Source organism: Malaya genurostris, chromosome 3 (assembly GCF_030247185.1).
Source record: "Malaya genurostris strain Urasoe2022 chromosome 3, Malgen_1.1, whole genome shotgun sequence".
Taxonomy (NCBI): domain Eukaryota; kingdom Metazoa; phylum Arthropoda; class Insecta; order Diptera; family Culicidae; genus Malaya; species Malaya genurostris.
Window position 1 is genome coordinate 157,800,458 of NC_080572.1, and position 26,756 is coordinate 157,827,213.

The 26,756-nt window shown below is 37.2% G+C and overlaps 1 protein-coding gene across 9 annotated transcripts in view; it reads left to right on the plus strand.

Moving 5' to 3' along the window:
• The window catches only part of LOC131435059 (protocadherin-like wing polarity protein stan), a 180,703-nt gene extending 166,240 nt beyond the window's left edge, over window positions 1-14,463 (plus strand). For all 9 annotated transcript variants that reach the window (XR_009230431.1, XR_009230432.1, XR_009230433.1 and 6 more), the window contains one exon: window positions 9,758-14,463. Coding sequence is in view for 1 of the 9 variants with exons in the window: in XM_058602552.1 (XP_058458535.1) it covers window positions 9,758-9,791 (34 nt within the window). In the remaining 8 variants the exon portion in view is untranslated. The remainder of the gene's footprint in view (window positions 1-9,757) is intronic.
• Window positions 14,464-26,756: the final 12,293 nt, after the last annotated feature.

Below are 26,756 nucleotides of genomic sequence, written 5' to 3' on the forward strand. Positions count from 1 at the left end.
CGATGAGACGTCGCGAAAACACGTTCCGCATCGATTTTTCGCAACTGCCGTGGAAACCGTCCTATGAAGAACTGCATTGTTTCGTAAATGAGGTTCTAGAACTTCAAAAGGAACCAGTGGTTCGAATTCAACCGAGCTGAAGTCTTGGATGTGCATTTGTTAAAGTCAGTGTTACGATGGAAGATGGAGCAGTGGTAGTGAAGCTGTTTGATCTCTCCGAAGACATAACTGACGAAAAAAATATCGAGTTCCTAGGAGAATACTGCGAAGTGCTCTCGATTAACGAGATTATGTGGGACGAAAAATACGCCTTCGGCGGTATTTCGACCGGAGTTCGTGTAGCGAAAATGCTCGTGAAAAAAATATACCATCCTTTGTCACTGTAGATGGAGAATGCACAGCGTTACAATATCACGGTCAACAGCAAACATGTCGTCACTGTAGTGAGTTCGTACACAGCGGTATATCGTGTGTTCAGAACAAAAAGCTACTTTACCAAAGTTAGAGGCCGATCGAACTAACGAATCGTATGCCAACAGCCATCTGACACCGGTATGTGAGCACCAGCCATTTGGAAGTATACCGATTACGTTGAGCCCCTCGCGTTTCGAGCCCCAAACACTGCGATGTTTTGATACTCATCGCGACTCTCAAATTGTGAAAATTATCTCCAGTTAATGTCCCAAAACACTGTCTGTTGTATTTTAGGTAAACATACAAGTTATTGTGAGAGAGTCGATGCAATATTCACTAATTTTCGTGCACTAAACAAGGTAAACGCGTTAAACAAATGCATTACTGTTTGTTTGTTTACGTTGCAATCAGTTGATTTTTAAGTTCCGATTTTGATCTCATCACGATGGCGTCGTGACAGGGGGCCGTATGCCAACGTTACCAAACAATTGGCAAAGCCAAATACGACACAACCACAACTGTCAAACAAAAACCAAGTCAACAGCAACCCGTCAGTCCAGAAGTTACGATTTCCGTCACTTCGGAAACTCAGTCGAAGCAAGTGAACGAAATACTACCAAAATCTGACACTCACACTGCAAAATCACAAAACAAATCAAAAACAAACGATGACTGACCCCTCTTGCAGATACAAATCTGATGATATAACATTTAATTCCCCCAGCCTCCAAGCACTACCAATTAGTTCTGGAGACTCACAACGCAGACCAGCACCCAATTATCTAAAAAAAATGATGGTAATGACACAGATCGATCAACGACCTCCACTGATAGCCGACGCTCTTTCCGTCGTCCTCCAGGAAAAAAAATCACGGCAAGACGATGGCGACGAATCGCCTGAAGATAATGTATCACTGTGATGGAGAACAGCAGTTACAACGTCGTAACTATAAACATAATAACCAATCTCACCAAACTAAAAGCACTTCATAGTATTCTACGAACGTTGGATATCGACATTGTTTTCTTACAGGAAGTTGAAAATGAGTAACTCTCACTACTTGGGTATAATGTAGTATGTAATGTAGACCACGAGAAAAGAGGGACGGCTGTCGCCTTAAAAGAACACATTCAGTTCTCCAACGTTGAAAAAAGTCTCTACAGTCGCCTCTTATCGCTGCGTATAAATAACACAACCTTGTGCAATACGCCCCATCTGGTACGGCTATGAGAGCTGAACGAGAAAGGTTTTACAACAACACACTAGCATACTACTTCCGGCACCCGACTGAGCACGTGATCCTGGCAGAAAATTTTAACTGCGTACTTCGGCAATGTGACGCAACTGGTAGCAACACGAGTCCCGCTCTGCAAGCTACCATACAACATATGCAGCTACATGATGTATGGGTAAAGCTATGTCCACAAGTATCCGGTTACACATACGTAACACACAACTCGTCTTCAAGGCTCGAGTGTTTTTACATCAGCACGAGTCTTCTTAATCATCTGAGAAACGCAAATGCTCACGTTCACGAACGCAAATACATTCACGAATCACAAGACTGTCACGGTGAGAATATGTCTTCCTCATCTCGGGAGAGAACCGGGTCGCGGTTATTGATCTCTCCGCCCACACATCCTGACGACTGAAAACATTGACGAATTCAAATTCAAATGGCAGTACTGGACTCGCCAACGTCGGAATTTCCAATCATGGACGGAATGGTCACCCACATGTTCGTCCGCAAACACCGAAACGTGCACATTGCAGGAGAACCGATGTCTACATTCCAATTAGGTGAGAGAAGAAAAAAAAGAACGATCATCACGAAACTGCAGACCGAGAACGATAATATGCTAGAACGCTCCGAAGACATCGAGCAGCACATGTTGGAATACTTCCGAAAAATGTACGCAACGGACGAAACACCAAACGATCGTGACACAGACTTCGTTAGCAACAGGGTGATACTTGAAAACGATGAAGCGAACAATGTTAGCATGGGAGAGACAACGACGGCAGAAATTTTATCAGCAATTAAAACGAGAGCCCCGAAAAAATCTCCAGGTTCCGACGGACTACCGAGAGAGTTTTACTTGCGGACGTTTAATGTAATACATAGAGAACTCAATCTCGTGCTGAACGAGGTTTTGAAAGCAAACTTCACGGCCGAATTTGTGGACAGTGTCATAGTACTCGTTAAGAAAAAAAGACAGGTAACTACGCATACTCATATACCCATATCTCTAATGACGACTATAAGCTCCTGTGCCGTATTCTCAAACAAGACTAAAACGAATAGTAAACTCTCATCGGATTTTGTGAAGTTTACCAAAATGCTCCAATTCCGATGGTAATATCTTTCAAGCTACTCTCTCTCTGAAAGACCGAATCGCACAGCTGATCGCTCGTAAACAGAGAGCAATATTAATCTCGTTCTACTTAGACCACGCGTTCGATCGGGTGAACCGAAAATTCCTATTCGGTAACATGTGCTCACTCGGTATCAACCCAACATTAGTAGCATTACTCGAACGTTTAGCTGAATTGACGTCGTGTCGGCTAATAGTAAACGGACATATTTCGGTACCCTTCTCAATACAACGATCTGTCGCCCAAGGAAAACCCCTGTCGTATCTATGTTTCTTTACATTGCCCCACTACTATTGCAACTCGAACGTATCTGTGGAACTGATCTAATTGTGGCTTATGTCGATGACATTACTGTCATTGCTACTAGCGTGGATAAAATCGCGAGAAAACGCAATGTGTTTACACGTTTCTCTCAAGTGTCTGAAGCAGTCCTCAACCTAGCGAAAACAGCATCAATTAATGTAGGGCTTATATATGGAAGATTCGGAAGGATTCGTAGTGTCAGTAGAATCATAACACCAGCCATGCACTGGTTTTGTACACTCTGAATCAAAAAGTCTGCGAAGTCTATTGAAATAGAAGGTCAAATTCCACTACAGGAATGTAATACCAAGGCTTCGCTTTTTTGATGGAAGATGTCTGGCCGTACCATGGCTGCGAACAGAGAATACGGTAAAGGTTCTGGGTGTGACGTACGCCAACTCGATCCGACTGATGACTAAACTTAACTGGGATGACGCAGTGAAAAAACTTACACAATTCCTTTGGTTACATTCGATGCAAACTCTTACACTACTACAAAAAGTAGCATTACTGAATACGTTCGGTACATCCCGAATTTGGTATCTAGCGTCCACCCTACATCCGTCAAACGCGCACATAGCTAAGATCACCTCAATCAAGAGCACATTCCTGGGGCGAGGATTCATAGTCAGGATGCCAATGTAGCAGCTCGCTCGTGATCGTATCCAAGGCGGGCTCAAACTTCAGCTTCCGGTGTTCAAATGCAAATCGCTTTTGATTAATCGTCATCTAAAAGAGATCGATTGTATACCGTTTTATAAATCTGTCCTAAATTACATATCTCGACCAAACACTACACCTGCCCACTGTCCCCTATTTGAAACTGATTCAACAGCAACTGCAAAACCTACCCATAGAAATTCAGCAAAATTCATCCACCGATGAACCGAAAGTAGAACGAGAAAACCCAGAAGTTGATTGGCGACGGATATGGAACAACATCGCTCCGTTGCTGTGATGATAGTTCATGTATGCGGTATACATGAACTATCATCACAGCAACGGAGCGATAAATACCTCATCGTCAACAGAAAAACTTCTCATCGACATCTACTTTTCAACATGCGACGAGTAGATGGAGAAAGCTGTGTTCATTGTAATGTAGCTGTAGATACAATATAACATAAGTACTGCGAATGTCGGCGAGTAGCGGCAGCATGGACAACACTTCAAAGAGTGTATACAAGACTATGTAGGGGCTGAAGAAGACTCTCTTTTTCTAAACTGATCAAACCAACACTGGAAGAGGTGCCGAGAAACATGAAAGCAATAGTTCTGAAGTTATTTGCAACATATATTATTTTATTATTCAAAGTGAAAATGAAGTGAATATCTCAGCGTTAGAATTCAATTTGACATTCGCTTGATAGTTGATCCAAAATGAGGTTATTATTCTTCTCAATCCGTGACACTCTCAGACTTTAGTCCGCCCACGAACATTATGCACTTACATTGTTGCTCTGACAACTTTCCCAGTTCGAACTCGCCACAAAACTTATTCACACGGTAGGCATGGGCGATGTGGTCTTCGATGGGTTGTTTGGTGCTTTCGAGGATTCTGTACCGTCTGCTGATCATCGACTGTTTCAGTTACGACAGTAAATAAGAATTTTTCTTAATTTTTCATCGTCGAACTAAATGATTAAGCACGCTTTATCCTATAGTTTTGGAACCGGAAGTCGGACTCGGGTGAAATTAAACAGCAACCTATGAGACTGAAGGAACTTTTATTTGAACCTAAGTTTGTGGAAATCGATCAAATCATCGCTGAGAAAATTGAGTGAGTTTCGTTTAGAGTCTTTGACCACAATTTCCGGTACTTCTGGAACCGGGAACTAAGAAGCAGTATAGCCGAGGTTCGTTTAGTAAGTAACTAATATAACCTACAAATTAAATTTGTAGCTTTGAGCCAAATCTAGAAGAATTTTACCCTCGTTATGCGTCATCACACTAAATGACGGTGTGCAATAAAAGCATGATGAAATTCAATAGCAACCTATGGGATTATGAAATGTTTTATTTTATGAGTGATATTATTTGACACGTTCACAACACATATATACACACAGACAGTGTTCAGCTCGATGAACTGTGTCGAATGATATAGAACACTTAGCTCTCCGGGCCAATTTTCACTAGGTAATTTTTCAAGTGATTGTATATGACAAAGGCAATAATTGTACTTTGATAGAAAAGCATCGTCATCATGATTTTGTGATAATACTAACAAGTAGGTACAAACTGAATAAAAAATTTATAAGCCTACATATTTTTCACCTGAAATATATAGATTTAAATGTGGCAACCCTATACGCAATTGAATAAAGTACGTAGCGAATGGAGCACGTACCGACGCGTACCAGTTTTGCATCGTCATTTTGAATGGCGATTTAAATGTTTTGACTCTAATCGCCCTATAGTTTCGGAACCGGAAGTCGGATCTGGATGAAATTGCATAGTATACTTTAAGACAATGAGAGCCTTAATTTAAATCATGATTCGTGAAAATCGGTTCAACCGTTGCTGAGAAATCGAAGTGAGTTCCGTTTTTAGAGCTTTTCTTCAGTTCCAAAGTAGTTTTATATATTCACTAACAAGATCTTCCAATTAAATGAATTTAGCAGTAAGTTTTATAAAAATGTGCATCTCGTTTTGTCATCGCTTGTGAAAAAATACTCATGAAATTGAATATTTTCGCTAATCTTACTGTAATACCGAAACCAGAAATCGGATCTGGATCAACTTTTCGAGCACTTTCTAAAGAATTTCAAGACCTGCGGTTAAGAAATTTCTTAGAAAATTGAGTGTGCATTTTTTCATAAACTTGTACATATTTCCTTGTAATGCCGAAACCGGAAGTCAGAACCAAATGAAATTCAGGAAAATTGTATGGAGCTATAAGACCTTTCATTTGAATCTAAGTTTATGAATATTGGTTAAGGCATCTCTGAGAAACGTGTATGACTATTTTTTACTTTTACTTTTTCTGATGCATATCACCCTGTAACTCTGGAACCGGAAGTCGGATCGGGATAAATTTTAATTGCTGTCTATGAGACCATAAGACCTTTCATTGGAATCTAAGTATGTGAAATTCGGTTCAGCCATCTTTGAGAAAATTGAATGACATTATTTGCCACAAACACACATACAGACATTTTGTGATCGCGACGAACTGAGCCCTCTGGGCCTTGATTGTAAATTCGGTTTCTACAGCGATTGCATAACCTTTCTATATGAGAAAGGTAAAAATGGACAAAAATTGCCGATTTTCATTGATTTACCTTCACTTGCACTAAAGAAACAACCCATGCAGCATCAATCATAGTAACCCATGAGTCAGCAGACAAAATTTGATAACTCGATCAGTTGAACCCTAATCGTGATGGCAAAAACAGTGCAACAACTGGTTCATTGGTGGTGATGAACGACGAGACCTATCTGACCCTGAATGGCATCGACTGGCAGGGCGCTTCGTATTTTACTTCCCCCACTAAGGAAGTGAACTCCGAGGTAGAGTTCATTTCACTTACCACGTTCCCCAAGAAGGTGCTGCTGTGGCTGACAATAAGCGAGAAGGGAATGTCATGCTTCACTCCGGACTGGCTGTGAACGGGGAAATTTATAGTACGAAATGCCTGCCGGAAGTTGCGTTGTTCATCAAGAAATACCATAAGAGATGGAGCGGCTGAATATCGATGTGGTGAACCCGGTCAACACCCTCTAGCTGCGTCCCATTGAGAATTTCTGGGCCAACATTAAGCGTAAGATCTACTTCAGTCACGAAAACTGAGCTGGAATTGATAAATAAAAGGAAGAATGACTCAAAAATGCTTACACGCATGCTTTTGTCCGCTATGGCGATTGTTCCGGTTAACTGTCGGAAGGCTGCTCGCAAGTTGGTAGAATTTTTGGAAATTAAGCTTAAATAATTACCTTCCATGAGAAATTTTTCAAATGTGATTATCTGTCTTAGCTTTTTTTGTCACCATCTGAAAGAAGTCCATTTTAAACGTTCTAACAAGCTGCAAAGGTGATGCTGCAGTCCGCTTTGTAGCGGAATTATTTGATATTCTCAGTAAAGGAATGGAGAATTTGCTACGAACTGGATACTGCGCTCGCATGTGCTTCCGAAACGACTTGCTTAATGAAATTCTCTTAGGGGCTGTCCATAAAAGACGTCACGCCGCAATGGGGAGGGGGGTGTTTCATAAAACGTGACCTTTTGTGACAGGGGGGAGGGGGTGAGGTTTTTGGAATATGACGTCCAATATTTTCAATGAGCGCATTTTTGAAATACCTAATTATATTACTGCTTTGCCCTATTTCCTGAAAAAATCTCTGCAATAAAAGTTCACATTCTATAGGAAAACGTGTATTTGTTGATATAAAAGCTTCTTCTTGTAAATTCGAAAATGAATGATGCAGGAAATCATTTCTGTTGTGATCAGCAAAAGTGCACGGAGGAGCGAGTAAATTAGCGAAATTAATAAATTTAGCCCAATATGAGTAAAAAAGAAAAAGATGCCTTCAAACGGTTTAACTTAAGTTATGCACTGACAATTTTTTCAGTAATTTGATTTTCTAGCATTGATAATAGTATATCATAAGAATTTCTCTTATCTGATTCTGATGCAGTTTATTCAATTGTACTCCATTTGAAAAAGAGCGGGAGATCAACGATTTCAGACGTAGATCATGTCATGTCTTATCTTGATCATATGCGATTTTGCTTCATCAACATCAAAGCTAATCGAATCATCCAATGCAAAGTCTTGGCATTACATTCCTTTTGTGGAATTTGGCCTTTCTGTTTCAACAGACTTCGCAGCCGATTCATATAGCGTACAGAATCATTGCATGGCTAGTACTATGGATCCTACTGACGCTAAGAATCCTTCCAGGTCGGGGCTCGAACATACGACAACTGGCTTGTAAGACCAGCGTCCTATGCGTTGAACCGCCAATGATTGAACTTAAATCAAGAATCATATTAGCTCAAAATCACTACCCATTGTGTGATGGAAGATCAGTACCGATATTGATCGATATGATTCACTGATCTTGAAAAGATTCTTCGGCAGTGATCTCGTTTTTATGAGGTCTTTATTTTCTTTATTTTTTCAGCCCTGTATGTACACTAAGGAAATATTATTCTTTTCCTAAAACAATAATATATCTGTGTACCCCTAGGAGGAATAAAACAGATGATTTAAATGTTTCATCAATTCCAACCAAATACTTTTGTTAATTTATATAATTGATATTAATAAAATAATTCCGATGATTTTGTAGTTTTAGGGATATTTTTTAATCTAATGACAGCATGTAATAAATCGATTTTCCCTTATATTTGTATGATTTGTCATACATATTGAGAATGTATTGAGATGGAGTTTATTTAATTTGAATTCTTGACATGTGACATAGGGGGGGTGGGGGGTCTTTGATTCTGTGACAATTTGTGACAAAGGGGGGATGGGGAGTCAAAAATCGTCAAAAAAAGCGTGACGTCTTTTATGGACAGCCCCTTATGACTGCTGTTGCTGGAGAACTTACGGTATCGGGTACAAACACTAGCAAAGGAGCTCATCCGTAGCTGGAGGAACTTGCTGCTGTTGTCCTTGTTGCAGAAGAAAGACATGCTGCTGTCCGTTCGGGGTACTCATCCTTTTGCCTTTTGGCGCGTGGATGACGGAAAGGTGAGGTTAGCTTTTGTCACTTTTACAATAGACTCGTCGCCACTGTTGTGTCTATGTATATCTTGTGTACGCGGACAGTACTACTGAGCTATAATTACTTAATAGAGTCATGGTACATGACACATAAGAAACTGTATTTGTCTCTACGGCTATTCTGACTCTTGCCTGACAAACGGATATCTAATGACAGCAACATATACGTTAACGCAGTGGCAAAGAAAGACATTCGAAAGAATAGTGGACGGGTTTCTAGTATTGTCGTTCGATTGGTTGCAAAATCCTGATGCAATGTGTTGATGTACAAATACATCGATTCACAGCTCACAAATAGTCTCTTGTTGGGTTCTTATATTTGACGTGCGCTCAGCGTACATCTGGTGATTGCTTGGTACTACAATTTCGAGGTCATGTCATCTATATACAAAAAGTTACACTGTTACTCAACTCGCTCAGTGATGCTACTGAAATCAACAGGTGAGCTGAACTCACTATGAAGTACGAAAGTAGTTCTTATTGTCAGTCTGGGACAATACACAACTATCCTGGCTACACAGAATGTGAAGTTGGCTTATAAAGCCATTTTTCTAGTAGTTTGTTTTGATTCGACAAACATCGTTTCACTTGAAGATTATGATCAGCTTTCTGATTAATATTAGTGTTCATTTTATCACACATACTCATATTACCTTAGTATACGATACGTATACCAAAGCTCTGCTTATTAATAATTTTCTCGCAACCATGCTTCTTAATATTTTCTGACTGAATTTCCACGGCGGCTCGAGCTATAGACAAAAACTGCTAAATTTTAAGGCTCATGAACATCGCAACGTATATTGTCTATTTCTCATCAATGTTTTGATGTTCATTGTAAAATATAAGCTTGAATGTCAGTCAATCAGAATATATTCAATCAATTTTAATTAAAAACTAAACTAATGACATTTTTTTCTATTACCAGAATAAAACAAATCGACGAGGAAACTACAGTGTAGTGTACCGAAACATCTCTATAAAAAGAAACTTGAATTGTACAAAATGGCACTCTGTGTTCTCAGGATTAGTGTTCTCTGAAACTAAACAACTCCTAAGTAAGCTTCTTCAATTATAGAATAGCATTTATATTTTAGATATAGAATAAAAACAACCAGTGGATTTTTTAATGTAAATATATTTTTGCTGTCTATGTTAAGTAATCCAAAGCTATTTCGGAGACGCGTCTACGTGCTTTTTATAGATTTATTTAGCATGTGTAGTATTTATTTGATCAACACCGGTATACAAAATTTTTATATTGACGAATTTTAAAACACGTTTTGTGAAAGTAAAAGTCTGAAGTTAGTAGGAGAATTTTTTCGTAAAGTAATATATCTAGATAATATGATTTTTAATACTCGAGTTAACGTAACATCTAAACCATATGCCTTAACATTGTTCTAATCTCCTAAATTTGTCGTCGGCTTGACTCTATGTTAAACCTATTCCCTATTTAATCATAACAAAATCATTTGATTTATAACCAAAAAGCCCATAAAAACAGATTCTTTTTGTTCTTGTGTAAAAGACTTAATTCATTTATGTAACTGCTGCTATATTCTTCCCCAAAGGCCAATTTCATATTTTTGAATTCAATATTGGAACAAGAATCCATTTTATACTCATGGCATTTAATGAAAAAGTAATCGAAATGCGATACTGTAAAATGAATCTAGAAAATAGCTCAAGTCGAGAATTGAACAAATAAACCAATTGTGACTGAGATAAGAAAAGAGCAAATTACTGATATATTATATATAAAATGATATAAATAATAATGGTAAACATTGATGAAATATAACATTCCATTCTTTAGCATCAAGAAAGTGATAAAATAAAAAATGTTTAACCATTGAATTCCAACTCTTTTAAAAACATGTATAAAAGACGTGACATCACAGATACGTATTCCGAATGCTACTTACATTCTTCATCAGTGTATCTAGTTTCAAATTACTTAGAAACCCGATACACGGATGAAGAATGTAAGTAGCATTCGAAATACGTATCTGTGATGTGACGTCTTTTATACATGTTTTTAAAAGTGTTGTTGTCATACATACTGAAATGTGTATAGTGACGTGATATACTTATAGTATAGAAATCAATGGTTAAAATTTTTTTTATTATATCATAAATATTCTACTAAACACTCAGACCCTGTTAATTAGTATCAAGAAAGTGCCTAAAGTTTAGGCGAGTTTGAGCGCTTATTAAAAAAAATACAACACCATTAGGAGGCAGCTAGGAATGGAAAAATTATATACATATATACATTCTGACACGTATTATACGTGATATTTATTACACGATTTTAGGAAACCAACTTTTTATCAAACTTTCTATGCTAGAACATTGCCAAGAAACGTTTATATGTTGGGCAGTTGGTGCCATAATCTCTTACCATGCCAATTTAAAATAAAATCTTATTTATTTTGTTTGCTATGTACCGTAAAGTATTGCTTGAAATCTGCACATGATATGATTCTAATATTTAAAATTATACCTTCGAGTTTCTTAATATTTTAAAAATTTAAATTGAAATCGCTTGTTACATTCCAACTTTTGTTATCCAAGGATATTAAAAGACTACTTGAACTCATCGAAGACACTTTTAAATATCTCTCTACTAAAATGTTCATGTCAAAAATTTGTTCAAAAATCCTTAGATTTATTAGAAACAAATTGAGTCCCTAAGTTTTTGACAGAATATGATTTTGAATAGCTCTACTGTATCATAACTTTATCCGGTTTCCAGTCATGCCTGGGAAAAAGTAAATAGATTTATATTTTAATATCTGCAAACGTCTGCTTTATGTGCTACTGTTAGTAGAAAAACCTTTTTTACAGTTCATAACATAGACTATGTAGCCTGAAAATTGTCGTATGAATAAACCATTGATAGTTGTCAAACGGAATTGACCCAGATTTGCATGAACATTTTTTATGTTCATTTTAAGCGAACGAGCTAAGTGCTTTATTTCTAGAATGCAACAAACGCTTGAGAACGCTAATAGGATAGTTCTTTCGAATTTTCTTAACGAATGTTTCCATACATAACTATCGATTTAAAATGACTTTATTTGTTGTGAGTATTGTCAAAATACGTTTTAACATGTAAAACATACCTATACGAACAAGAAGAGCATTTTTATTAACTTTTCTTCGTTCAGTTAAAAGTTTGTTACGGATTCCAGGTATATATCGAATCTCGTAATTTTGTTTTGTTTCAATTACAGAGGTTTCAATACCTTAATATCATTCGGCTCTTCGGACCAGAAAACCTTTCTGACCCTATGTGCAGGATTGGGAATCGAACCCAGGTGGACTGCGTGAAAGGCATTGACTATCCCATCACGCTATACCCGTCCCCAGATCTCGCAATCAAATTCGCTTAGCGAGAGACACCATTAAACATCATTCATCTTTTGAATTAAGTAGATACGTTAGAGGCTTATGAACTGTATATAAAGTAAACTTTTTACCATATAAATAAGGGCAGAAGTATTTGCCCATACTACAGTTAATAGTTCTGTTTTCATAGCTGAATATTTTTACTCGGTTTTGTTCATAGTTTTGGAAGCCAAAGCTATAGGCTAATCACTTCCTACAATTCCTTGAGATAAAAGAGCGCCTGTTGCGAAGTTAGAAACGTCCGTGGTAAAAATAAACTGATTTTAAAAATCAGAGTATTGGGGTATATTTCTTCCGGATAGAATTTGTTTACACCTTTCGATGGCATCTATAAACTTCATTGAATGTGATAAGGTTTCGCCTTTTTCAAGGGTATTGGTTAAATGCTTGGCGATTGTTGCAAAGTCCTTTATACATTTTCGATAGTATCCTGGAATTCCTAGAAAACCTAGGCAGCGACCATTCTTTTATAATTTTTATCTTTTCTGGGTTTGGCTTAAAACGTTACGTGTCCCAAGAATGTAATTTCCTTCTGTAGGAACTTGTTCATATAGAATTGCACTTTCAAATTGTATGTTCTCATTGATTGTGCTTCACCGGACTGGTAAAAGAAAGTTTAGTTCCTTCTTTCGGATTAAGTGGTTTGTGGTTCGGTAAGACAGATCTCGAATGCGCGTGAAGGTTAAACTGTGTTGGTTTAAAGTGGTCTAAGATATGATGATTGGTGTAAGGGACTAAATTGAGGTATTCCTGGAGGTGGTATGTGCCGTAAAAATGCTCCTAATGGAGACACGGGTGGTACTATTGGCGGTTGTATTTTCACGAGAGCTCTCTCGTAATGATAATTTCCTTCTTTAAACACAATCGCAACGCTCAATGTTCTAAGACCTTGTGCTGTAATCGTTGGCCTTAACGGCTCTTTAAGATCGGATAAAAATACGCGTAGTCCTAGTTCTTGGTAAAAAGTATTTTTTGCTGCTTTTATCTTGCTGAAATTCAGGAGGTTTAACAAAAGCGAAATTGAGTGCGTAAAATTTTTCCACCGAGCTTGTCAGCAGCTGTTTGTAAAAGTCTTGTGTTAGAGAAAATTTGTCTCCCTTGTCTAAGTAGTGTGCGATCAGTGTGTTTTTTCGTCTGTCCAATCAAGTGAGGTACCGTAAATTTATAATGCTGTATCGGCGTCACCCACAATTTTCGTGCGGATGGCTTGCATCCACACCGTATATTGGTGTTGCTTTCGCCTCTTGTAACAAAGGCATCACGTTGTCTATGACTGATAAAGCTATGCAATTTGACGGGAATTCTATCATAATTATAGGTTCCGAATAATTTGTGGAGTTTGAAAATTTTTAATATTTTTTCCTAAGTTAGAAATAAAGCTATAAATTTGGGTATTCACGCGTGCCTGTGCGGCGGTCGCTGCGGTTTGTGCATATATGGCTTCGAAATGTAGCTCTTGAATGTGATGGTTCAACATTAAAAATCCTATGTAAATTTCAGATTTGCTATACGTTAGAAACATTACTGCCACCTACTCAATTGCTCGCCGCGAGCTTTCAAAACGTTCCACTACGTTCCAGATCGATAAGGAAATTCTCATGCCTGAAATATTCCAACTACAATTTAAACACTTCTCCCACGATTTCCCAAAGTGTAAAAGATCATTTTATTTCGATGTCGGTTGGATAACAATAAATAACGATGTCGTTTGAATTCAATCGGAATAAAACAAAAATAAACTAGTCATTTTAACCAACAGCACCCAAAAAATGCGGTACTACTAGATTTTACACAAAATTGGCATAAACTCACACAATAAGGTGGATGAGCATAGTTTGATGATTATCAATGGTGTGTTTACATATTCATTTAAATTTGATCTTGTAGTAAATATATTTAATTATATCATTGAAAAAAATCTATTGTAAAGAGCGAGATTCACTATATTCGATGCAGTGTTATATAGATGATAGGGATAGAAAACCGCTGTAACAAGCTTGAACTAACCCAGTGTAATATGATTTAAGTGAAAGCAAAGTGAAAAGTAATACATTGTTTGCTACAAAATTTAGGTTTAACTAGCATTTAATTGTGTATCGAATATAATTTTTAATTTTGTACGAGCAGATGAAGTAAGGCAAGGTTGGTGATTTTTAAAAAATGTTACATTAAAATTTGGGTTTTCGTAATAAATACATGTGTCTTGTGGAGAAAACACGGCTTGAAGGATTTATCTGGAAAGAAAATTTTTACTTCGAGTAACCAAAATAAAGTGATATGTCTTGGAATACAAAATGAAGTATCATTTTACTATGAGGTCGCCTTCGGAGTTCAATAAAGGTTAGTTTAACAATAGTTGTATTAAAAGATTTCCACAGCGCATTGTTGCCATCATCGCTCGACTACCGTTTCGGAATGAATAGACATTCACTGAGACGAACGACGCGGAAAACTGTAACCAGGTAGATTTCTCATCACTACATTACATTTAACTTTAATCCACTAGTTTTGATTAAGGAAGATTTTACCACAAATAACAGATATACAGGCTCCAACAATGTTTTTTTTCAAAATCCTGTTTAAATTTCAGATTTGCTTTACGTTAAAAACACTACTGCCATGACATATACCTTTCGATTAAGCTCGACAATCTGCGAAAATGTCTAAAATGTCAAAATGCTCAAAAACATAGTCACTTAGAATATCCGCTATTGAAGTTCAGCTTTATCCAGTTCCAGAATTACAAGGTACTGTGTGCAAATTTACGAGAAATTTTCTCGGAAATTTCTTAACCGATTTTCACAAACTAAGATGTAAATAAAAGGTCTAAAAATTCTTTAAACAATCGGTACTAAAGCGCAATAAGTCGAACATTTTCAATTTCACGGGTATTTTTTCACAAGCGATACATAAACCCACTTTGGGACTACTAGTCTCCGGTGTCCGTTTTTGAAAGAACCAATAATAGTGAAGAAAAAGCTCCAAAAACGGAACTGAATTTAGTTTATCAGCAACGAACCGATAAACCGATTTTCACAATTCATTAATCAAATTAAGGCCGCCGCTGTCTTAAAAGATACTGTGAAATTTCATCCAGATCCGAATTCCGGTTCCGAAATTATATGACGATGAGTGTCAAAACTGTTAAACCATCATACAAAATGATGCAAAACCGATACGTGCTGTTACGGAAGAAGAAAACACCAGCTTTTCGAACGAAGCACACTACGTGCTTTGTTAAATTTCGTATAGCGTACAGGGTTTCCCCATTTAAATCTATATTTTTCAGTAGAAAAATCTGAAAATTTGTATTGGAGGATCAAAATTGAAAATCTGTATATGAAAATGATAAGAAATTAAAGCTAACCGAAATAAAAAAGTTATTAAATCGAATCGAGGGAACGGGTGTTTCGTGATGGATTGGTCGTCGCCAGCTGGGTTCGATTGTCAATGTGTCAATTCGAATATAGTGTCAGAAAGTTTTTCTGGCCTGAAGAGTCGAATGACCTCTATGACCGGAACAAAAAATCGAATCTGAAAATAACAGCTACTTTTTGTTTAGAGGTAGCGTTTATTGTAATGTATTTGCAACCATTTCTTCTACTATACCAACAAAAAAATTACCCTCTAGATCTTTTATTTTATTCTATGGTTGTGAAAATTAGTCCAGCCAATTCCGAGACAAGCGACCTATACACATGTGATGTGATGTGATGTGATGTGAAGTGAAGCCACCATCAGTTCAAGGACTTGCCAGTGGATGCGGGTAGACTTACAGTAGCCCCGATATGACTCATCCATTCACCTTCTTACTATAGCTGTTACCGAAAAGCGAACAAAAAGGGTTGGGCGGATATGTAAGTAGAGTCACTTACTCGTATTCCGCGGGAATAAAAGATGCTCTTCCAACCATAATATCCAGTGCATGGATGAAGCATATCGCTATACATGCTTGAACCCGCCTGATGGTTTGTTTGAGAAGGGCGCGTCATACTCATTTCAAACCTTCAGAAGGAAACAAGTTTCCTTCAAGTGACTTGGGCTGGCTATCCACAATCCCTCGTCCAGTCATCAATTCGTCCGATGCCCTGATGCTCCCTCCCCTTTACGCCCCGTGCCAAATGTTTTATATTCATAAATACATAGAAACATAGTGTAATATAACATAAAATGATATAATAAATTACAAAATAATATAATATAATACTATGTTCACACTATGAGTTAAAATAAGTTTTAACTCTGATTTCATGTTTTAAGCGAAATAACATGTTTCACTTTTGCGTTATTTCATATTCAGAAACGTCACATTAAAACATGTTTTCCCGAAATAACATGATATAATTGTCAGTAAAGCACAACCCTGCTAGCATTTTCCGTCACTTTACGACTATGTCAATTGACAAGCTGTTCAACAACAGCAGTTTTCCATCCAAGTAGCCATGTAATCACAATAAAACAAAACTGGATACTGGTACCAACGTTGCCAGGTATACCGATTTCTCGGTATTTATACAGATTTTTGCCGTCTATACCGCAATACAGATAACTCACAAATCATACAGATAAGTACCGATTTTGGTTTTTAGCTTGAATAGACATGAGAAAAGGTTGTCGTGGGACCTTTTTTTGCTCACCTTTTGGTGACATTTTCTACTGCTTATGTAGAAGAGACTCTGATACCGATATGGTACAGATAGATTTTTGCGCCGAATACAGATTTTTGGAAAAACGACCTGGCAACGCAGACTGGTACAACTCCTTTTGTTTTTAAATTAAAAGATGACTTTTTTGGTCATTTGCTGCTCAAAAATATTCGAAACGTTGGCAATAAGCGTGAAACGAAAATATCCTTCATAGCTAGGAGAAGTACCTGGCTTATTTCTTAATTTTCGGATGTTGTCAAACTACTTTTCTTTCCTACCTGTGACGTAGGCATTTTTGCAGTTTGTTTATGAACAAACTCAATACCAAGTAATATATCATGAGTATAACATAATCTCAGTGTGAACAGTGCGGTTTTAACTTTATATTACTATCGTGAAAACATGTTATTTTCTGCAGGTGTGAACATAGTATAACATAATATAATATAATATATTTTAATTTAATATAATATAATACAATGTTATATAATATAATATACTATATTATAAAACAATATATAGAATAACAGTTAAAGTAGAGTGTCAATTATGCTCTTCTATCTTCGCAATACTGCAGGAAGTAGAATATTTCTCTTTTAATAACAAAAATATCCACATCTATAAAAAATATATATATTATTATTATTGATGACAAATTAATAATAATAACAATAAATATTATAATGAAAATAAGAATAAAAAAAAATATAATATAGTACAATGAAATATATAATAAATGATAGAATGAATAAAATGATATGTTGCGATATGCTATGATATTATATTACTTGAATTTATATTTCATTTCTCATCCTCTCATTCTGCCATCAACGCATTCCCTCGACCAATTGTCACCACAGACACACGTGTAGACATGAAACAGGAACCAGTGAGGATCAAGCTCACCTTGTGACGACCTTGATAGTTAGTTAAAAGATTACTTTAAAAATGATAACTTATAAGGAAAACAAATTTATATTTTGCGCAGAGGTACGTAGTACTACTCATAATAAACCCTATAATATAATATAATATAACATAATACAACATAATGCAATACAATATAACATAATATAATAGAATACAATAAAATATAATAAAATACAATATAATATGCAATGCAATGCAGTGTAATACCATACAACATAGTATATCACAACATGAAATAGTGTAAGACGATAATATATGAAACAATATGCTATGATACAATATAACAGTTAATGTCGCAGTGTAAGTTACGCTCTTCTAATAATAATAATAATAATAATAATAATAATAATAATAATAATAATAATAATAATAATATTAATAATAGATGATGTAACAAACAACAGAACTACATGTTGCAACGCACTATGATAAACATTGCACTTTAGGATGGGCTTCAACCTACAAGCCATTTCGCACCCTCTCATTCTGCTACTAACGCAGAAGGCGATAGCACCCAGTCGACGCCGTTCTATTGACCAAATGTCATCATAGACGCTCGGGGAGGCATGAGATAGGGACTTGTGAGGACTTAGTTATCTCACCATTTGACGACCTCGAGACAAGCGACCTATACACATACCTACAAACTGACATTTGGTAACCTTGAAGAGCTGTTTCGAATGGTATGTGACGATCGATTCGAAAGTGTGACAATAACGTTTAAATAAAAAAAATCAATGTTTAAATTCATTCATGTTATGACTGATGCTGCCGGTAGGGAGGTGATATTTCCTACTTAGTAATAACACGAGGTGTATGTTCTAACAGTCAACTGTAAACTATATTTGTCTTCAACTCTGAACGCTGAGCCAGCAGCTGTTCATTCAGGGCTGTAGTGCCGGGTGGTCACCACAGTTCTTCCCCCTTTAGTTCAAACACATATAAACGAAAATGGCGAAACTTCACTACCATAAAATTCAAAAACGGCAAAACTAAACTGCCGCAAACTAAACTTCGAAAACGGCCAAACTTCACTGCCGTGGAAACTTATTTAAACTAAGTTTCAAAAGTATCAATAAAACACGAAATCGGGATCTTTCCGAGGACGCTTCGATCTCCTCGAACGACGTAAACTGACGGACTGATGACTCGAACTTTCCGCCGAACTCGTTTGTTTCGATCGCGACCACTGTCGCGTAGACGTGCCTTCTTGAGGATCAACCTCCTCAAGCGGTAAACTACTGCTACCCGAACCACCACCATTCGAATCACAAACCATTGGTTGATCGTCAGGTGTGTCTCGGTAAATAAACGAATCCGCTGCGAAACCGAGAAAGTCGCTAGCATCGTCGTAAAAGCTCTCGTCGTTATCGTCTTCTCTACTTCGTTTACGTGCTGGACTGCTCTCCTTTCCCCTCGCAAAAATCAAACCACACCTTTTCTTGTTAGTGCCAAACACCTTGAGTTGATTGCGGTGCGCCAGATACACCCGACCTCCAACGGAAACCTGAAATGTATTTAAAGAAACACGTCTTAGAAACTTGGCTTCAAGCCATCGTCGAATATCGGTAGGTCTAAAATTTTTAAAATAAATTACTTCTCCTGGGCGCAAAGAGTCAATCCAGTCACGAAGTCGGTGTTTATCTTTGGTATGTTTGTTATTTACAGGTACATCCACAACTTCACGCTTCGTCAAATGATTCCTAAAACTATTTCTAGGATGGACTATATCCAACAACGTCTTGGGCTTAAAACTAAACAGCCTCTCGGAAGGAAACGAACGACCATCTTCCAAACATGTATTCCTATAGCTAAACAAAAAGTACGAAACTAAATCATCTGTACTTAAACCTGCCATTTCCGGATCCAACAAAAACTTCTTTAAACCATCTTTCACCAATCTTACCATACGTTCTGCTTGTCCATTGCTCGATGGATTATACGGTGGACTCTTCATCGCCTTTATGTTGTGTTTCTGTAAAAAATCAATAAATTCTTTGGAATTAAACGGTGGTCCGCCGTCCGTAGCTACTACGTCCGGTAACCCAAACCTTGCAAAAACGCTGATAAATTTCGACTTGACATTCCTGGCATCAGTACTAAACTTCATGTACTCAACCTCGAGCCATTTTGAGAAACTGTCAACAATGACCAGGAAAACTTTCTTGTCGAAATGAAAGAAGTCCGCATGAATGCGGGTAAACGGTTTTGTTGTTGGAATCCAGTTAGAGTACGGAGCTTGCTTCGGAACAACATTCATTTGGCAACACACTCTGCATAATTTGACGAAACTTTCAATGTCACTATTCATGCCGTACCAATAAACTGTCCTTCTTGCCATTTGCTTAATCTTGGTTATTCCGGAATGGCTTTTATGTAACAATTTCAGGATCTGCTTTTGTAAACTTGCAGGTATAATGACACGATCCTGATACAGTAAACATTCTTCTACATGTTCTAAATCTTGGTGCTGTGCATAAACATCCAAAAACATTCGATCCAACTTCTGCGGCCAACCATGCTTCATGTCATAAACTATTTGTTGCAAAAACTTGTCCTTCTTTGTCTCAATTGCAATCAAAGCATGATCTATCGGAAACTCATTCGAAACATTTAAACTCTTGATAAACTCTCTTTGTAAAAAAGCTGGTACATTTTCTGGCAAGGGAAACCTTGAGCAAAAATCTGCATTGCCCATTTTTGTTGACGGTCTATAAACAATGTCGAAATCGTAAATACTCAGTTCAAGTACATATCTTTGTAAACGCGTCACAAACAAAGTATTCTTGCCTTCTTTACCGAAAATGCCAATCAACGGTTTATGATCAGTATACACAGTAAACTTCTTTCCAAACAAGAATTTGTGGAACTTCTTAATGGTGCTCACAACTGCTAAAGCTTCTAAGTGCAAAATTGGGTAGGGTTTTTGTGCATTCGTTAAACTGAAGGAGGTGAAACTAATGGGCCTCTCTTCTCCATTGATTTTATGTGCTATTACTCCACCTAACCCATAACTACAAGCATCTGTTACAACGACAACAGGCTTATTCGGATCATAAAACTCTAAAAGCTTTGAGCTCAACAACGCTTGCTTACAGCTTTCAAACACTCGACTACACTCAGCATTCCAGACAAACTTAACGTCTTTCTTTAATAAACGATACAGACAGCTAAGGCGTGCGGACAAATTGGGTAGAAATTTACCATAGTAATTTACTAAACCCAAAAATGCCTTAAGCTCAGAGACGTTATTCGGAATACTAGCTCTCCGAATAGTCTCGACCTTTTCTGGACTAGGCAACAATTCTCTGTCGCTCAAAACATGTCCTAGAAACGGCAAACTCGAAACAAACCACTTGCATTTCTGCAAATTGACTTTTATGTTGGCTTTAGACAAACGTTTTAAAACCACATTAAGCCTTCGCGCACAGTCTTCTTGCCTGCTATCAAAACATCATCTAAGTAAACGTAAACTCCGTCGATATTTTTCAAAACTTGATTCATGATCCGTTGGAATATAGCTGCACAAGAAGAAGCACCTTGTGGCAAACGATTATACGTAAACAAACCTTTGATTGTATTTATCACCATTATTTTCCTAGACTTTTTAGATAATAATAACTGTGTATACGCGCCAGCCAGATCAAGAGAACAGAAAACTTTAGCGCCAGCCAACGAGGCAAACAAATCCTGAGTTAATGGTAACGGATATGTATTAGGGATCAAAACTTTGTTGATTGAAACTTTACAATCAATGACCATCCTAATACCATTGTCTTTTTTCACCACAACTATTACCAGAGATGCCCATTCACTTGCATCTATTGGTGTTATGACGCCATCTTTTTCTAAACTGCTTAAATGTTCTAAAACTTTATCTTTTAATCTGAATGGAACGTCATAAGCACGCTTAAACACCGGTGTGTGATCTTTTAAAACTAGATCATACTCTCCGAAATCACACATTTCTGCCTGGAGCTTGACAGCAAAAATAAAATCCTCTGCACTTTCATTCGGACCTTGCCCAAGTAACATTTTTAATATTAATAAATACTTGTAGCTATTTTCAATGCTACATAATAAATCTTGCATTAAAACTTTAAACTCCACGAAAGCCTACTGAAAACCTCTATAAGAGTATGTTCCTGCCAAGTGGACCATTCTTCATAAGGTTTATAAAGCAAAGTGAAGAATCATCATAAAGCTGCGTTAAAACTTCAAATTCAAGAAAATTTTGAAACTAGCTTTACGATCAACATTAAATTTATTTGGATGGAATAAATTCCACAATGAATAAACTGTCGTTTTGGTAATAATTTTCTTGATTATATGTGTGTCATATCTGCTTTGAATGCAAACAGTAACAATTTATAGAATTTTATTTACAAGTTTGAGGCTTTTACCGAACGTAAAAACTTCATGCGCTTTTATTTTTATCGTAAATGTATAGATAAAAATAAGAATTATAACTAATCGCCTTGAAATAAATACGGTTTTTGCAAAAGTCTCCATGATTTATGAATATTATTTTCTGTGATTTATCGTCTTTTTTTGTATAAAACTATTTCGTGGCGATAAAACTTGTGCATACGTTTTGAAAATGAATCATAAAAGTCCATCATACTTCCTCATTTTTGCATTTCGAAGTTTATTTGATGTCAATAAAGGCTACGGCAAAGAACATCATAATGGCGGTCATGAGATTTTCTTTAATGCAAATTACACTTAATCTAAGAAGCAATAAATCAAATAACCCATAACAGGAGTGTCATAAATGTACTTTAAAACCCTCAAATTTGCTCTGAGTGAAACTGTCATTCAATGAACACGCACACACACAAATCTAGATTTATGAAAGAATTTTACTGACAATAATGTTTTAAAGAAAATTTTCTAAAGCAATATTAAGAGCGTTTGCATGGTTTTATTCTAGTACAAATTGATTTATTTTTAGTCCAGTTGTTAGTCTAGGTAAAAGGTTTTATAGAAGCTTTAAAAACTATGATATTACTTGTCAAAAGCGACACTTATTATAGTTGTTATAAAACAAGTAGTGATTGAACAATCAATTACAAAACTCCTATAAATTATAATCAAAACCATAAGGCATTCGAATTGTTACTTGGGTGGACACGTTGATAAAACTTGTACCGCTGGATCAAATCGCTTTCCGTCTTGTCGTATCGCTTCTTCAGAGCATCCGTTATCTCTTTAAACGATACGGTTTTCAAATCTTTTCCGGGAAAAAGAAGCTTCAACTCACTATAAACTTCTCTACTACAAGTAGCCAAAAACGTCACTTTTTGCTCCTCCGGACTTGTCACTTTATGATGCGCAAACACCCAATCTAACTGCTCCAAAAACTGCGCGAACAGGATCGTGCCGGGAATAAACGGTTCTATTTGATTCACCAACGGCATACTTGACATAGTGAGAAAATAAACGAAATAAAAAAAACACGATTTGATTTGAATTGTTTTTATTTTTTTTTAAATAAACGGTAAACTTTTTCTCTCAGTGTAAACTGGAAAATCGAATCAAAACAAACTGAATTCGACTTCGAAATAAACAAACAAGTTCTATTCGCTAAACTGGTACGCGATAAACAATGAACTTTTCAATTCCGTTTTGTGCAAGAAACTAACGGTAAACAGCGATAAACATAAAATTCATATGCAACAAAGCCAAGCGATAAACAACAGTCGCCGATGAAACAAATTTTTGTTGCGAAACAAATAGATGTTGCAAGCAAAACTCGGGTGCTACAACTCTATGTTGATGGTAGTATGCAACATAAAACCAAAATCCAAAATGGTTTTTCTGATGCTTAACTCCAGCCCCCTGCTATGACGTCATGAAACTGTGGCCAGCATCATTCTGCAAAAACCAAAACAATGAAGAAGAATGGTTTACAAAAAATGGATTTTACAAACTACTTGTTTATTCAGTATCCTTTATCGCACTTCCCCGCAAAGTATCGATCAGAATATCATCAATACGATAAGGAAAGTGAGATTTTACTCAATTTGAAATGCTCGAATGTTTGTTTACCATACTCTGAGCGATCTGATTGCCCACCAAATGCCCCAGATGTTGGCTACGATAGCACTTGCTGGAGCGCCCTATCCTTGCCACCGGGCTGCTTAACTCACTTTCTAACAAAATGAAGCGCAATTCTTTTGTGTGCTAAACAATCAGAATGCCTTCAAATGCACTTTATAAACATGCACTAGAAACTTTGAATTAAACAAAACATGCAAAAACTTACGTGATCGTTTACCAAACCTACGGCAAACAAACCAAAACAAACTATTCCGGAGAAATAGACGGGTCTTCCTTCCTTCCTTCTTTGTCGGATGATAGCGATCCAACAGAAAGCGTCTGTTATCAAGCGGTTATTTTCCGCAAAAACACCTCACTGAACTCAACCACTAGCAACGGGATAAACTAAAATGTTATTTCACCGTTGAAACACTTAGTGGGGTAAACAGTTTTTCTACCGCTTTTTTAAAAACTAGCGGGATTCTCACTCTACCAGCAAAAAGCCGGAAAAAACACTAGCAGTAACCGTAAACGGCCTCTGGTAAACTTAACACCAGGAATAAACACTGCTAAAACACTTTTAACGCGAAATTGAACGATTTTTCCTCGTCGCCACTGTTATGACTGATGCTGCCGGTAGGGAGGTGATATTTCCTACTTAGTAATAACACGACTGTATGTTCTAACAGTCAACTGTAAACTATATTTGTCTTCAACTCTGAACGCTGAGCCAGCAGCTGTTCATTCAGGGCTGTAGTGCCGGGTGGTCACCACAGTTCTTCCCCCTTTAGTTCAAACACATATAAACGAAAATGGCGAAACTTCACTACCATAAAATTCAAAAACGGCAAAACTAAACTGCCGCAAACTAAACTTCGAAAACGGCCAAACTTCACTGCCGTGGAAACTTATTTAAACTAAGTTTTAAAAGTATCAATAAAACACGAAATCGGGATCTTTCCGAGGACGCTTCGATCTCCTCGAACGACGTAAACTGACGGACTGATGACTCGAACTTTCCGCCGAACTCGTTTGTTTCGATCGCGACCACTGTCGCGTAGACGTGCCTTCTTGAGGATCAACCTCCTCAAGCGGTAAACTACTGCTACCCGAACCACCACCATTCGAATCACAAACCATTGGTTGATCGTCAGGTGTGTCTCGGTAAATAAACGAATCCGCTGCGAAACCGAGAAAGTCGCTAGCATCGTCGTAAAAGCTCTCGTCGTTATCGTCTTCTCTACTTCGTTTACGTGCTGGACTGCTCTCCTTTCCCCTCGCAAAAATCAAACCACACCTTTTCTTGTTAGTGCCAAACACCTTGAGTTGATTGCGGTGCGCCAGATACACCCGACCTCCAACGGAAACCTGAAATGTATTTAAAGAAACACGTCTTAGAAACTTGGCTTCAAGCCATCGTCGAATATCGGTAGGTCTAAAATTTTTAAAATAAATTACTTCTCCTGGGCGCAAAGAGTCAATCCAGTCACGAAGTCGGTGTTTATCTTTGGTATGTTTGTTATTTACAGGTACATCCACAACTTCACGCTTCGTCAAATGATTCCTAAAACTATTTCTAGGATGGACTATATCCAACAACGTCTTGGGCTTAAAACTAAACAGCCTCTCGGAAGGAAACGAACGACCATCTTCCAAACATGTATTCCTATAGCTAAACAAAAAGTACGAAACTAAATCATCTGTACTTAAACCTGCCATTTCCGGATCCAACAAAAACTTCTTTAAACCATCTTTCACCAATCTTACCATACGTTCTGCTTGTCCATTGCTCGATGGATTATACGGTGGACTCTTCATCGCCTTTATGTTGTGTTTCTGTAAAAAATCAATAAATTCTTTGGAATTAAACGGTGGTCCGCCGTCCGTAACTACTACGTCCGGTAACCCAAACCTTGCAAAAACGCTGATAAATTTCGACTTGACATTCCTGGCATCAGTACTAAACTTCATGTACTCAACCTCGAGCCATTTTGAGAAACTGTCAACAATGACCAGGAAAACTTTCTTGTCGAAATGAAAGTCCGCATGAATGCGGGTAAACGGTTTTGTTGTTGGAATCCAGTTAGAGTACGGAGCTTGCTTCGGAACAACATTCATTTGGCAACACACTCTGCATGATTTGACGAAACTTTCAATGTCACTATTCATGCCGTACCAATAAACTGTCCTTCTTGCCATTTGCTTAATCTTGGTTATTCCGGAATGGCTTTTATGTAACAATTTCAGGATCTGCTTTTGTAAACTTGCAGGTATAATGACACGATCCTGATACAGTAAACATTCTTCTACATGTTCTAAATCTTGGTGCTGTGCATAAACATCCAAAAACATTCGATCCAACTTCTGCGGCCAACCATGCTTCATGTAATAAACTATTTGTTGCAAAAACTTGTCCTTCTTTGTCTCAATTGCAATCAAAGCATGATCTATCGGAAACTCATTCGAAACATTTAAACTCTTGATAAACTCTCTTTGTAAAAAAGCTGGTACATTTTCTGGCAAGGGAAACCTTGAGCAAAAATCTGCATTGCCCATTTTTGTTGACGGTCTATAAACAATGTCGAAATCGTAAATACTCAGTTCAAGTACATATCTTTGTAAACGCGTCACAAACAAAGTATTCTTGCCTTCTTTACCGAAAATGCCAATCAACGGTTTATGATCAGTATACACAGTAAACTTCTTTCCAAACAAGAATTTGTGGAACTTCTTAATGGTGCTCACAACTGCTAAAGCTTCTAAGTGCAAAATTGGGTAGGGTTTTTGTGCATTCGTTAAACTGAAGGAGGTGAAACTAATGGGCCTCTCTTCTCCATTGATTTTATGTGCTATTACTCCACCTAACCCATAACTACAAGCATCTGTTACAAC